This window comes from Camelus bactrianus, chromosome 29 (genome assembly GCF_048773025.1).
Source record: "Camelus bactrianus isolate YW-2024 breed Bactrian camel chromosome 29, ASM4877302v1, whole genome shotgun sequence".
Lineage (NCBI taxonomy): Eukaryota > Metazoa > Chordata > Mammalia > Artiodactyla > Camelidae > Camelus > Camelus bactrianus.
This window is the reverse complement of record NC_133567.1, coordinates 19664331-19678976: the sequence shown is the minus strand read 5'-3', so window position 1 is coordinate 19678976 and position 14646 is coordinate 19664331. Positions and strand designations below refer to the sequence as shown.

The 14646-nt window shown below is 46.1% G+C and overlaps 1 protein-coding gene across 2 annotated transcripts in view; it reads left to right on the top strand.

Annotated features, from left to right (window-relative positions):
- ZNF704 (zinc finger protein 704) overlaps positions 1-14646 on the top strand; it is a 178797-nt gene that overhangs the window by 129034 nt on the left and 35117 nt on the right. For both annotated transcript variants that reach the window (XM_074354861.1, XM_074354862.1), the window contains exons 3-4: positions 7782-7885; positions 12562-12794. In XM_074354861.1, the coding sequence (XP_074210962.1) occupies positions 7782-7885; positions 12562-12794 (337 nt within the window). The remainder of the gene's footprint in view (positions 1-7781; positions 7886-12561; positions 12795-14646) is intronic.

Genomic DNA, 14646 nt, shown 5'->3' with positions numbered 1-14646 from the left:
GTTCGCTGCAATCAGAAACGCCAAACGTACAAAGCAAAAAGGCCATCCTGGGATGTTCACGATGCCTCCCTGAGCTACACTTCGCAGCCCGCTCACATCAAGAAGTCCAGCTAATCACACAGAATTGTTTTCAGGGGATTTGGAACTTATTATTTAATAATGTTATTGCCGCCATTCCAGAGTTCACTGATGGGTCTGTGAGCTTTTGTGAATACAGAAGAATGATCCCAGACGCCGGCACAAAGTCAATTCTGCATCCATAGGCCAACGTCTTTTAGGGCCAGTAGGAAAACATTCCTGCGAATGATTTATTTACTAGCTGAGTTTTTGAGGGATTGTTTTCCACGGGAGAAACTGAATGAATTACCAGCTATAATGAGATGAGAAAGCGTGAGCAGAGGAAAACTGCAGAAGTCCTGCAGATACGTTTTCCGTGCCGGCCCCCTTGCCACTCCTCAGCCACTGTGGACCGCCACTACTTAATGCTGCTCTGTCCCAAAACCCTTCATTAAGAACTTTCCTTAAGCCAGGTTTTTGTGCTCGGTGTTGGAAATAGATGCCAGACTGAGTCCTGAGGACACAGCACTGGAGCGGGGCGCCTGGCACGGCTTGGCAGGTGTAGGCAGGCTTCCCAGGGGTGGGACTGCGCTGATGATGGGAAGGTGAGTAGAAACAGGCCAGGTGGAAAGAGAAGGATGCTTGTTCCAAAAGCAGAGGGTGTAGCTTGTGCAAAGATACAGGGAGGAGGCTGCATCTTCTTGTGGGGAGTGCACTGCTGAGCACTGGTGATGAAGTGGGGGCGAGATGGGGAGACCCAGCTAGAGAGGGCCCCCAGCGTCCTGCGCAGCGGCCTGAATCTTATCCTGAAGGCAGTAGGGAACCGCCCAAGAATGTACGTCTCCATGTCCCCATTTCTGTTAACGAGCTGTTACCTCCTCCACTCTTGTGTAAACCTCCACCTTCCACCTCTGCCCTTCTTGACTCTCCTGCCATCCTGGTCATTCACCCTTTGTTAAAGGCTTGAGCCACCCTGTCACAGCTTTCCTATCCTGAATGACATGAGTGACTATTATATATGCAGCCTCAATCTTCATGACCCAGCAACCTTCGCCCCGACTCCGCCTCTCCCAGAATGCCTCTCTGTATAGAAACTTCGCCTCCCATACTCCTCTCCTGCTCACTATCTCCCATTCTTCTAGCTCTTTCTCTCTTTTGCTCCCACCACATCTTTTTTTTTAGGGGGCAGTGCGTTTTATTTTATTTTTCTTATTTTTTACTGAAGTGTAGTTGATTTACAATGTTCATTGCAGGTTTATAGCAAAACGATTCAGTTATACATACTTATACAGTTTTTCTTTTCAGATTCTTTTCTATTATATGTTATTAAAAGAAATTGAATATAGCTCCCTGTGCTATACGGTAGGTCCTTGTTGTTTATCTCTTTTATATATAGTAATGTGTATCTCCACCACACTTATTTTTTGACTTCATTAAGATCTCCGGTTTTTCGCCATTTGCTCCCCCATCTTTCAGCTTCCTCCAGCCTTCACTCACTTCCTAATCCAGCCAAGCTCCCACCGATACCACTCCAAATGCAGTTTTACCAAAACCTTCCACGTTCTTGCACACTTCTTCATTGCATCCCCCCAGGAAAACCCAGCATGTTCTTTGTCCAGGAGTTACCCTCACACACTCCTGTGCCAACTATCAGACCCCCACCCCTGGTCACCACCAGGACAGAATCAAGGTTCCCAACCTCAGCAGAGCCTTCACTGCTGCCTGTCTTTTGGTGTCCAGTTCAGTTTTCTCTCCTGTGACCCTTAACAGCAATGTCAAACCTTCAGCTTTCCAGAGTCCCCTCTCCCACCACCCACTCTGGAGAAACGTATCTGCATCTGAGGAAGGAATTAAAGCAGGGACCTCCAAAAAGCAACACGGTCCACTTCCCGGGCCCCACACCTTCACATGTGCCTGCACCCAGGCCACCTCAGTCTTCCTCCCTCCAGCTGTGAGGGACAGACGCTCCTCCTTTCGTGTCAAGTGGGTTCCACCCGAGCCCAGGACTCCACTCTGTGTCGCTCAGTAAAGACCTTGTCCAGGCATCGTCACTTCTCTCCTGGCTCTTCAGCCTCCCCATTGAGACGGAACGTTCATCACGTTTAACAGTTACTGAGTCCAGTTTTCCAAACTCTTAGTAAAAGCTTGCCCAGAATTCTAAGACTGGGGATGTCACCTTGTCCTTTCGAGTGGAAGAGACTTTATTCTCAGACTTTAGGCCTAGTTTGAAGATTACCACAAGTAATGGAACTCAGTCTAGACAGCAGATTTCGGGAGTTGCTGAGGAACTGGATTAGTGCCAATCTAAGGAATGTATTATTCATTTTTATTTCCATTTGTTACTACAGCACTTTAATTGCAGATAAATGTCTTTTGCGGCTCTCGGGGGTATAAAACACTTCTGTCTTAGCTGGTGGGTTAGCCAGGGGAGACCATGTTTGGGTGCACCCTCCAAGCAGAGAGCATTCAGGCATGAAGTGATTCAAAAGAAGAAAAGTGCCTCTTGCAGCAGGAACACTAGCCGGGCGCTCGGGGCCAGACTGGCAGCGCCCCCCTGTGCGTGAGACCCCACGCCTGGGGCCGTGTCGCTGATGCCACACACACGCCTGCCCGCCCCTTCATGTCACAGGTGATGTCACTCTGCAACCTGCTGCCACAGTCACCAGGCAATCCATTCCTCAGATAAAAGATCAGTTGTTAAATCCCAGAAACTCATTTTCCACATGGCAGCCAGAGTGAGTTTTTGGAAAAGCAAATCTGATAGCATCACCCCAACCTGACCTGACCTCTCCCAACCTGATCCCGCTTGAAACACTTCAGTGCTCCCCAGAGCCTTTAAGATAAGGATGAGTAGCCTTACGGAACTTTGAAGACCCTACCCAGGCTGCCCCTCTCCAAGGGCACGCATGCTGCGCTCAGCCTCACCCTTCCTTTGAAGGTAGCCTTGCCTGTGTTCTTGAACTACCCGGCTCAGGGCTGGTCCACACCCTCAGGGAGGCAACACCAACACCTGCTTTCAGTCTCCCCAGCCAGGAACATCTGGGTAGGTCCTCATCAAATCCGTACCATGCCTTCCTGCCATTTGTCCCTTCTCTAAGTGGATGTTTATTTCTGTGTGTCTGAGGACAGTCTGGTTCTCCAACAGACTAGAGCTCAGGAGGGCAGCGACTCTGCCGAATTTTCTTGAGACTGTATTTCCAGTAACTAAAGGTGCCCCAAGCACACAGCACATAGACTCCAGGAGTGAGGACTGAAAATAGAAACTTTTTCAACATAAAATCCAAACGGGGTGGGGAGAGTCATAGCTCAGTGGTAGAGCACGTGCTTAGCATGCACAAGGTCCTGGGTTCAATCCCCAATACTTACATTAAAAAAGAATTTTTTTTTAATCCAAATGGACACTCTAGGCTTTGGCTCTCTGTGGACAGCCCTCAAGAGCCCTCAAGGATGTCAGGAGCTGTATCTTTGCCAAAGCCCGGATGTGACGCTCTAGGGAGGGACCCGGCAGCTGCTCCTCCCTGTGCCAGCTGCCACCTCTTACAGAGCACCTCCTGTGAAGTGATAACTGTTTTGGTCTTCGTGAAAAATACCACCACCACCACCACCACCACTGCAACCCCTCCCCCACAAAAGAGCAAAGTAACCACTGCTGGTGCTGGTGCTGAGGAGGAAGAGCCGGTGAAGTAACCTGACACTTTCCTCCCTCCTGGGGGCTGTGTGCGATGGGCGTGCTCTTGAACTTGAAGGTGGACAATAGCGAACAGTCACGGAACCCTGACCACGGGTGAGGCTGTGTGCTGGTGCTTGCGTTTGTCTTCCCATTTTGTTTTCTCATTTAATCTTCTCAACAAGTCTGTTTTTATCTTTTCTTTTCTCTAACAAAGAAACAGAGACTCCAAGATGATAAGTAATTTACCCAAGGTCACACAGCCAGTGCTGGCAGAGTGGATTTGAAGCCACATGATCCGACTCATTCCGGAGCGTGTGCTCTTAACCATTGTCTTCACCGCGTCTCCCAGAGACACGTCCTTAGCAGACAGCTGGGATTTCTGTACTCACTAAACACGGCCTGTTCAGAGAGGAGCAGTTGTCTCTTAGTCTATTACTTTGGGTTTGAATTAAGGTTTAATAAAAAATAGCCAAAGAACCTACCTTTAGCTTCTTCCCTTTCCATTAAATTTTCCATTTTGACTCGTTTCTAAAATACAGATTGATCATCTCTCGCTTCCCTAGGCTCGTGAAGGTTCAATGGCTTCTCTCCGCTTCCAAGAATACGACAAACCACTTAGCCTGGCACATGAGGCCCCACGAACTGGCCCAGGCGCTGTGTTCTCATCTCCCACCACATCCTTCAAGTAGGACTCCTAAGCAGATTACAAGCCAAGGACTTGCCTAATTCCTTGCCTGAAATGTGATTCTCCCATCCTGAAATCCTGTTCATCCATCAAAGCCAGGTCAACCTGAGGGACAAATCGCGTATAGAATAACAATGAATATTACTATTATTTAAAAAATAATTCTACATATTACTAGGTCCTATAATACTCCACTAAGTCTGAGAGAAAAGATTAACTGATAAAGGTCTCAGCCTTTTGTAAACAAGTGATTAGTAAGGTTTTCAACAGTAGATTCAAATTCAGTTTTAAATTAGGGAATACTTAACATCACCCCCAGTGGGCTTTTTCCCCGCTCAACAGCTCTGAATCTACCAGAAGGCCTTTGCAGAGATTTTTCTCAAAGTGTAACGAATTCTACTTTCTATATCATCTCTTTCTGTTTAATTATAAGGATTTGAATTTGCAGCACCAATTAATCAGTAATTAGATAGCACTGTACCAAAAGAAATTAAACAAAGATAAAAACAAAAACACAGCTCAGCACAAGGCCACATCATCTGGCAATGCTTCACGTGGTGTGGTAACAATACTTCCTGAGAAATACAGGTTAACTGAGGCATTAGCAGCGTGCTCCTTTGATTTGCTGCTGTTGTTAGTAACCTCCAATGCCAATGGGAAACTTAAAGGTAATGCAAGTCCCAGAACACTCGAGTTATACTATTAATTACTCCTCTTTTCACTCTTTGTCGGAAATCTGCTTTGTTATTACTCAACAATAATTTTGAAGCATCAGCTTTTAGAAATGCAAAATAAATGCATATTTAATCATGATACGTTCTCTATTGATCTTCATACTTAAAGAACACACAAATCAGCTCCAGAGTTAATTGTCAATGAGACCTCTGAAACAAAATGTTCACATTAAATGCGAAAAATCAAAAAAGGTGCAAAAAAGATTGAGGAAGGAAAAATGAAGGTCCCTGAAACCAAGATGTGGAAGAGGGAAAAGCCATGACTGAATAGCAAGTCTGTTCGGGGTGCAGGGCAGGTGGCCAGGGAACCTTCTCCCCACAAAGTCATGCCATTTCCCTGTGCCGGACTCATGGGCCTCTCATCCTGGTTCTTAAACCTTTTGTAAACAAAGAGAAAGAGAAGACTGACAGTTGGAAAGAGAAGTCAGCAACTCCTGTCATTCAGTCTTGGAAGAGATGGCAGTGTGGCCTGCTCGGGCGCGCCCCCTGCTGGCGTGGAGTGATCCTGACAGCTGGGCTCTGACAGGGCAGACACCCGGAGGAGCCGCACCATCTACATTGCGGTCTCTCTAGCACGCCTTTCTCCTTCAGGGCCCCCAAGTAACTCCTTCCCTCTGTGACCACGCCTACATGGGCATATTGAGTCAAAAAACGCTCCAAATTACCTTCAGGTGCTTTACATTCTTTCCCTGGTGTTGTTTCAGGAGGCCTCATTTCGAGGGGAAAAACAAAAAACAAAAAAAAACTGGCATCACCTTTGGTCCCAAGTGCGAGGATCTTGTAAATTGTGGCTATGTAAAATCTCCTGATGGTATGCCAGCTGAGAGAGTAGTTTTGTTCCCTAAGTGTATGAAATTATCTTGAAAACTTCTGTGGAGCGAATTTCATTGTGCACCCTTGGGCTTGCTTTTTAGAAGCATTTTTCTCTGAAACAAGTAATCTGTCTTTTGATGGATCAATTTGCCAAGAGAGAGCATAAGGAGCTTTGAAAACGACAGAAGAAAATTTCAAAGATTCCCATCTTTTGGTACCTTGGATTGCAAGAGTAACCTTTGCTTAGTAACTGAATTACTAACTGAATTACTACAGCGTGGTGAACACTGGAGGGCCAAAGTGTAATAATTTTTGTAACTACATGATGATATTAATTGACCAGCTCCCCAGCCCAACTAAACTGGGGACCATTTGGTTTTTCTCCAGTTCAAGAGTCTCCTTTCCCTTTGTGTTGTGAAGTGATGCTCTAAGAACTCTCTAAAAGTTCATTGCTTTTCCAAATTATACAGCATACCTGTGAGTGAAAGCCACATCTGTCGAAGTGTCAGTTCCTCCTTCGATATGGCTTATTAATCCTCTGTCGGACTTCTGTAACTGTTCCCTGATACGAAAATGCCCATCTCTCAGGAGGTGGTACTATTTATCTGATGTCACAGTACTACATGCATTTTGGCCTCTCGATATTAAGTTATTTATTGAAATAAACTTAAGCTGGCTCCAGTTCACAATTGTCTTTATCTTCTGAACCTTGATTCAGAGTTAACTGGCCAAAATTAATGAACCAGAGTAATCTCTTTGTCTCAGAGGCGCTTCACTGGAAGGGTAACTTGGTGACCACCTCTGGGAGGAACGGTCCTTCCTCTAGCAGAGGGCAGTAAAGCAGAGTTTAAACAGCCCAGGCTGCATTCCCCCCATTCTCTCCATCTCAGCAAATGGCTCTAGTTAATGTTCAGCCCAACACCTGGACACCTTCCCGGTTGCTCACCTCCCGCACCCAGGACAGCAGCCAGTCTGGCCAGGCCACCTGCCGCTGCCCCCACCCTCATCCACACCATGTTTTCTCTTGTCCAGACTCCCAGCAATTATCTCCTAAGTGGCTTCCCTGCTTCTGTTCTGCCTTCCCTAAAGTCCCTTCTCCGTATAGCTGCTCAGGTCATGATCTTAAAGATATTAATCATATTATGTCACTGGGACGGCTTAAAGCCTCCTGGTGACTTTCTGTTCCACTTGAAATAAAATCGGAGCACCTTCTGCGGCCACACTAGCCCCCTAGCCAGCTCAGCCTGCTCCCCTTCTCACACCAACGGGTCACCCTTCAACTGTCCGGTCCTCATTCTGGTGGCCTCTCCTTCACACAGTTGTCTGTTCTGCTTGGAGTCCATCTCCCCTTCTCCTCCTCCACACTTCACCTCCTCAGACAGACCTTTCCTGACCCCGCTGAATGCAGCTGCCCAGGGTCACTGTCATGTCAAACGGTCCATGCCCTGCCTAGCCCTTGTCACTATCAAATTCTCCTGTTCCTTGTGTTTCTTCACTGATAATTGTGTTTCTCCCCACCAGCCTTGTGCGTGGTTCACCACGCATTACCCACGCCTTGGAACAGTGTCTCGCCCAGTACAGTCTTCCCAGTAAACACCTGTTAGGCGAATGACCAATGAATGAACCCATCTCTTCCTAATACTGTATGTTTGACGGTCACTTCACCTCTAGACTTCAGCTTCCTCACCTGTACAATAAAACTGACAAAACACTGGATTTTCATGGGGATGAGCTCAAGGGGTGAGCGTGGGCAGCAGCGTGTGGTACAGGCACGGAGGATGCAGAGCGAGCCGGGTTAACAGTGCCCCTCCCTGTTTTCCAGGAAGTCTTCAGAGGAACTGGACATGGACAAGGTGACCGCGGCAATGGTACTCACCAGCCTGTCCACCAGCCCTTTGGTTCGAAGCCCTCCTGTGCGGCAGAACGGTAAGCCGGGGTACCCGGCACAGGGAAGGACCCCTGACACCAAGAACAGAGCTTGTCTTTGAGGGGCCCCATTCCTGCCAAATACGATGAACAATGAACCCTTGCCCATTAGCAGGGAGCAAGGGGAAATGTGGAAGAAATGGACCCCAGAGCTACCAGCCACCTCATCGTCCTGAAGACCCCACTGCATCTCATTCATACATCCATCCATTCAGCTCACATGTATGAATCCCCACCACCCTTCCCCATCACATCTTTGAGTAGTTGTGGTCCTTTTTTTTTCCCAGATAAATGGAGATTGGTCTAATGAAGTTTTTCCCCAGCATTTTTTTATTCTGTTTGATTGGAGAGAGAGCTGAATCAAGAACTCTGAAGATTAAATGTTTTGAAAAAACATTACCCCGGACCCCTTAATCTGTTCTTTCATTCAATACGTATTTAGTAGGTACTGTAATAGATGGCTTAAATGCAAAATTGAAACATGTCCATACTCCCAGGTAGTGAACAATCTCCCTGGGGACAAAAAAAAAAAAGACTATCACGGCTGTATTAATGGCGAGCATTTATTAAGCACTTCACTATGTGCCAAATCCTCAGCTTGCTTTATCTCATGTAATTCTCACAACAATTTTATGAGATGTTACCACTATTTTACAGATGGGTACACTGAGGCACCTGGGGATTAACAGACTGGAAAGAGCAGAGCTGAAATTCTATTCCATATCTTTCTGATTCCAGAGCTGCTATCTTAGTCACAGTACAGGACTGACTCGTGTAATTCAGTATGATAAATCAGGAGGGCAAGGGAGATGCGATGGGAGAGTCTGGCAGGAAACATACCACAAGGGTCCTGGCTAGGAATTTGGACATTGATTTGAGGCTATATAGGAGAGCTGTCAAGTGATTTACGCACTGAAAGTTATGATTGGGTTTACAGGCAAAAAGAAAAAACAAAAACCAGGTGGGTATCCTGAAACCTGGTGGTCACAGTGGGGACGAACAGGGCATAGCTGAGAAATGGGAAGCAGGCTGAAGCAACAGGACTTGGCGATGGACAGAGAGGATGAAGGAGAGCGGGTAACAAGGGTGACTTCCGGGCAGCTGCTGTGCTTCAGCAAGGAGGTCCCTTCCCTGAGACGGGGAATGAAGGCAGAGGAATACATCTCTCAGTGAATGATTGGAGCAAGAGGTGGGGATGCTGAAGACGATGACAGGTCCAGTCTGAAGCACGTTTAGTAGGGAGGACCTGAGGATCCTCCAAGGGGCAGCATCTGATGGAGATTTGGGTACAGCCCGGGAGAGCTGGGCTGCTGCGGAATGGGAAGGCAACATTTTTGAAGCCAGGAGAGAAGATGCGATCGCCCTGAGAGAGTAGTGGAGAAGTGGAGGGTGAAGAGAAGATGGCTGAGGGGGAAGTTATGAGGTTTCTCATCATGTATGGAAAAGAACCCAGGAAGAGGCTGAGGGGGTACTGGAGATGGAGGAGACTAGGAGAGTGGGATTTCATGGAAGCCAAGGAAAAGCATGTTTCAAGGAGTGACATCTGATGTTTCAGAAGGTCAAGCGTGGAAAGGACTGAATTCTACACACGAAGAACTTGGTGGTTTTGGCAAGAGCATCCACAATGGGCTGACTACCCGTGGAGCGGAAGCCACACTGTAGTTCACTGAAATGTAAGCCACCAAAACCACTGAGTGGAACTTACCAGCCAGGGAAGACATTCTCTCAAAAGCCAGCCTAGTCAATTATGAGATAGAGTATGGTTCACACATAATCCAGTTGTGAGCATGAGGCATTAAAATAAATCTGTTGGACATCCACTGAGTCCTCACCAAAACCGGCTCCAACCCATTTGTAAGTGGGAAGAGGGATCAAGATGCTGGGAATTCAGATTAACACCAGAAACCAGGAATGCCACCGTGATGATTCACCATGAGCTGGGGTAATGTCACCTCCTCCCACAGAGTCGATACGGTGCTCTTGAGATGAGTCTGATCTTTTCTGCTGTCTTTCTCAGCTTGGCCAAGCTGCTAAAGAAAGATTATAGTAAAAGCAAAACTGAAGTCATCCCCAAAACCTATTCCAGGAAAAAGAAATTACAGAATGTCATGGAATCTTCAGGGAGAAAAAAGTAATTGTGATGTAATCATAACTTTTACCATTCGATTTTTTTAATTGAGGACATTTTAAATATTCCTTTGCCTTAAAATGTTAGAATCAAGAAACTTTTTGCTTCTCCAGTACAAACTTTTCTTAGCATAGTTATAAAGTATTCATTATGTCTTAAAAAATAACTACCCAAATAGTAATCCCAAATTGTCTATCATTTATTTTGCAACAGGAAGCAAATTCTTAGAAGGGAAAAGCAACTTATGATAATGATGGCTTTTTTAAAGAAACAAGGATTATCTCCAGGATTTTTGTATATCAGTGAAATTCTGGAAACTCCTGTGATCCTTCACTTTACTGGAAAAGGATCATTTTGTTAGGATGTAGGTCTGCAAAGAGGGTGAGATTCCAGCAAAATGCCTGTCTGCATTTTTTGGTAAATACTTGTTTAAGATTAAGGAGACACTGTTCTCTAAAAACTATTATGAATGGGTTTTGACTTTTTTGCGAAATATTTTCTATATCCCATTGTCCTTCTGATGAAAATGTTTCTAAAGGAAATGTCATTCGCCAGTAAACAAATTAACTTTTGGCACTGGCTTGAAGCAGGGTAACCGCACAGGAACAATAGCTGGTTCTCAAAATAATTTCAGTTCCTCACACTTAACATGATTACACATCTAGCATCATGAACTTATTTTATTTTACGAGTGCACGCTGCGGGATATTTATAAGCCTCCTGGGCCTGCCAAGTGCGTCTGTCACACCAGGTAATATTACCGAGGCTTTACATGAGGCTCTTTTTGGAGTCGTGTTGTATTGAATGGAGCTTTCTTATTTATAATAGGCGGCTCAGGTCCAGGGAGTGAATCCGTCTCTGTGTAGACTGCCGGGAGGGTGATGCTAATTTGGTGGTGTTGTTGCTGTCAAGGTGTTAGCCTGCATAAATGGCCACTCCATTCTGTTAGAGCCTTGCTTTAATGAGATGGTTAACTTACTTCTGCTCTTCAACTTAAAACTTGGTTCATCTAACCAAACTTTTTGCTTGACATAGTTGAGGAGTATGCTAAAAATCTGTAATTAGGTGAAGGTAGTCAGGAAATTTTTCCATGAATGCTGGTCTCCCATTTGTCTTCACGTCATTACTAATGACACAGATGTTAACAGCATTTTTTTAATGAGGCATTTTGGGATTTTTTTTTTCCTCCTTGTAGTTAGAATATAGTTTTAATATATTCAAAATGCACATTAATATGGAGGAGATATGATTCAAAAAGAAAGGAGAATTTATACCAATGCTAATTAAGACTGGGCATTTTGAAAAGTAAAGCAAATCTTCAGTGATTAAAAGAGCCCCCTGAAGACATTCCAGCTGGGCAGAGATCTCTCTACATTAGCAAGCATTTCATCATGTTTTCCCCCACAAGTGGAAAGGTAAAATTTAACTCCAATCTTAGCAGTAATTATTACCAATAAATTCTTTTCTGCTCTCAGCTTTGCCAGATGAAAAGAAGGATGCTCACAGCACAGGGGCTGCTCTCACTGAAGGCCAACTGGTAGACCAGGGTTTGGGGCCAGGGCCCATCCGGGTTATGTAATTACTAGTCATAATTACGTGACAAGTCACTTAACTCCCTGGTGCCTCAAGGTTCTCGTCTGCAAAATGGGCGTGGTAATCCTTACTCTGAAAAAAAGATGTTGTGAGAATGCGTAAGATTGTGTGAATGAGCTTTGTAAGATATAAAACACACACCCAAAGTAAGACTATTATTTGTTATAATAAGCAGGATGGTAAATGGCTTTAGGTAACTAATTAGAAATTATGTCTCTTGGGTTCTTAAATCTTAGACTAACTTTACCTATGTCTTCCAAGGACCACAGTCCTGTAAGAAATTCCTTTTAAAAAGTTAAAAAGCAGGTGGGTGGGTGGTGGGGTTGAAGTTAGGGGGTAAAATACCACAAATGATTCTCCCCTTAGAAATATAGTCTGCAGAGGGAGGGTGTAGCTCGAGTGGAGCGCATGCTTAGCATGCACAAGGTCCTGGGTTCAATCCCCAATACCTCCACTGGAAAAAAAAAAAACTAATAATAAATAAGTAAAGCTAATGACCTCCCCCCCAAAAAAATAAATTTAAAAAGAAAAAGAAGAAAGAAATACAGTCCATAAATGCCAAGCTCCTCAAACTTAGTGACCCAGAACAGAACTTTTTTTTTTCTTGTTTTCATATCATCTCTACTTTCATCCTCAGGCAGTAGTGTTGCACAAAGCAACACACATCAGAAAATAGAAAAACCTGCTCTCGTGTGGTTAAAAATAACTAAATGTTTATAAACTCGAATGCAACTTTTTTTTTTTTGAGATCTACGTAGAGTAACACATACTCAGCTGGTGCGCATTGCCGAGTGGGCGGCAGGTGCCGCGTTCCGCCAGCGTAGCGTCCAGGCCCCCGCGCCGCCCCGCCGCCCCGCCCTCCCCGCCCCGCCCCCGCCCCCCCCCCCGCCCCCGCCCCCCCCGCCCCGGCCCCGCGGCCCCGGCGGCGCTGACGCTGTGCCTGTGTGGCCCGCAGAGGGCCTGAGCGGATCCTGGAAGGAGGCGGGCGGCGTGCCCTCCAGCAGCAGCAGCAGCGGCTACTGGAGCTGGAGCGCCCCCAGCGACCAGTCCAACCCGTCCACGCCGTCGCCGCCGCTGTCCGCCGACAGCTTCAAGCCCTTCCGCAGCCCCGCGCCCCCGGACGACGGCATCGACGAGGCGGAGGCCAGCAACCTCCTCTTTGATGAGCCCATTCCCAGGAAACGAAAGGTTGGTTTCGGGGATTTAGTTGCGGGAACGTGCTTTCCGTCCGCCTTCCAAGGGCCGGTTTGAGCCTGCGGTGGTGATTCCGGCACCCCACCTCCCCTCCTCGCCCCTTTTGATCGACAGAAGCAACCTCTGTTCCCCACCAACTTTCTTTAAAGTTTCCAAATGAATGAAGGGTCCTGATAGAAGACAAATAAAAATGACTAAAGTATTGATGCGCTTCTTCCAAGCACGCGTTCCCCCCACCCACCTCATCCCCACCCCCTCCCCTGGTTGTTAGTTGCTGCACTGGCTGAGAGTTAACACCGGGGAACGTGGGACTTAACCAGTATTTGGAAGTTAGAAAACTGGACTTCAGGCTTGCTTTGGTAATTAACTCGCTGTCTTTGCGGGACTTCACTTTGTCATCTGTAAAATAAAATGCATATGTTTCCCTCTTTTCTGCTTCGCTGAGCCCTGAAGCGTTGTTGGGAAGAATATTTTGCATCTTATTTTTATAAAACCAGATGTGAAACATACATGAAAGCGAACATCTGAACATAAGGAGTACTTACATACCCCAGATTATGTGGTTATTCAGTCAGAAGTGAAAAAGGAGATCTCATGTAATTGATTTAATAAATTCATTGATTACACTTTTATTTGATCCTCACAGCAGTCCTGTACGGTAAGTGTTCTTTTCCCATCTTGATATGAGGAGACTGAGGACTGGGGAGCTTGTACGCTTAACTGGCTGCTGTCATGGAGGCTAGAAAGGGATTCAGACCCAGGTCTGCAGAAATGAAGCGCGTATCCTTTTCATTCTCTTCGCATACGTTTAAATTATGATGTTCACTCACAATTGTTTGAAGCCTGTCTATTTCATAGAATAAAGAAATATTACTACTGTAGCTAGAAAACAGTTTAACATGAGTTTTTTAAATCTCCATGTAAACATGAAACCATTACTTTATTATATATTAGTCTTTTAATTTGTAATTGGTAGCTTCATTATTAATGACTATTCATAAACAAAAATCCAAAGAAAACGCGGAGGCCTGCAAGGCCTTTGTTTTTCCCCCCAATTCATTTCAAAGAGAAAAACAAAGAGATGGCACTGGTCCAACACCGTCCCTCCCTGCATCTCTCTTAGCATCCTGCAGCTTGTGTACTGGTGGTGGTGCCACAGCCACTCTCTCTGCCTGGAGCGCAGGGCGTTAATGTAGTCTGCGGTGGAATGAAGAGTCATTATTTCACACGCCAGTCCATCGGACAGGGGGCCTGGAGCTGTTGTGGCCTCCTGTGGGTCCCCAGACACACTGGGTCCTCGCTTGACTAGTCAGGGAGAAAGGCTGGCCCTTGTATCAGCAGGAACCCGCAGGCAAGCAGGCTGCGAGGACCCGGACTCATGTTCTGTCGTTTCATGCTGCACAGACTTCCTCTCTGGGGCCTTCGGAGCACGTGGTCGTGGCTCCATCAAGTGCAGCCCAGCCTCGTGGACGGGACTCGCAGCACAGGGAGCCAGCGACGCTGAGAGCCCGCCACAGCTTTTCATTTCTCATGTTGCCCCGAGCCAGGATTCACACTCTCACATTACAATTACGTTGCATTGGTCAGAATCCTGTAGGCTTCAGCTCGATTAGGGGATAGTCTAGTCACCAATGGAAAAGAAAATAAATTTCACTATAAAGTGGTATTTCCTTGAAGGGCACAGACCCACTCTGCAGGAGTCTGGACAGTAGGAGTGAATGAGTGAGTAAGAATTGTATTCCTCCTCCTTTCTTTATGACCTCTCCCTCTATTCAGACCTACGTTTCCCCAGACTAGTACCAACAGGATGACGCTCATAGTCTCCAATTTTTTTTTATTGAAGTGT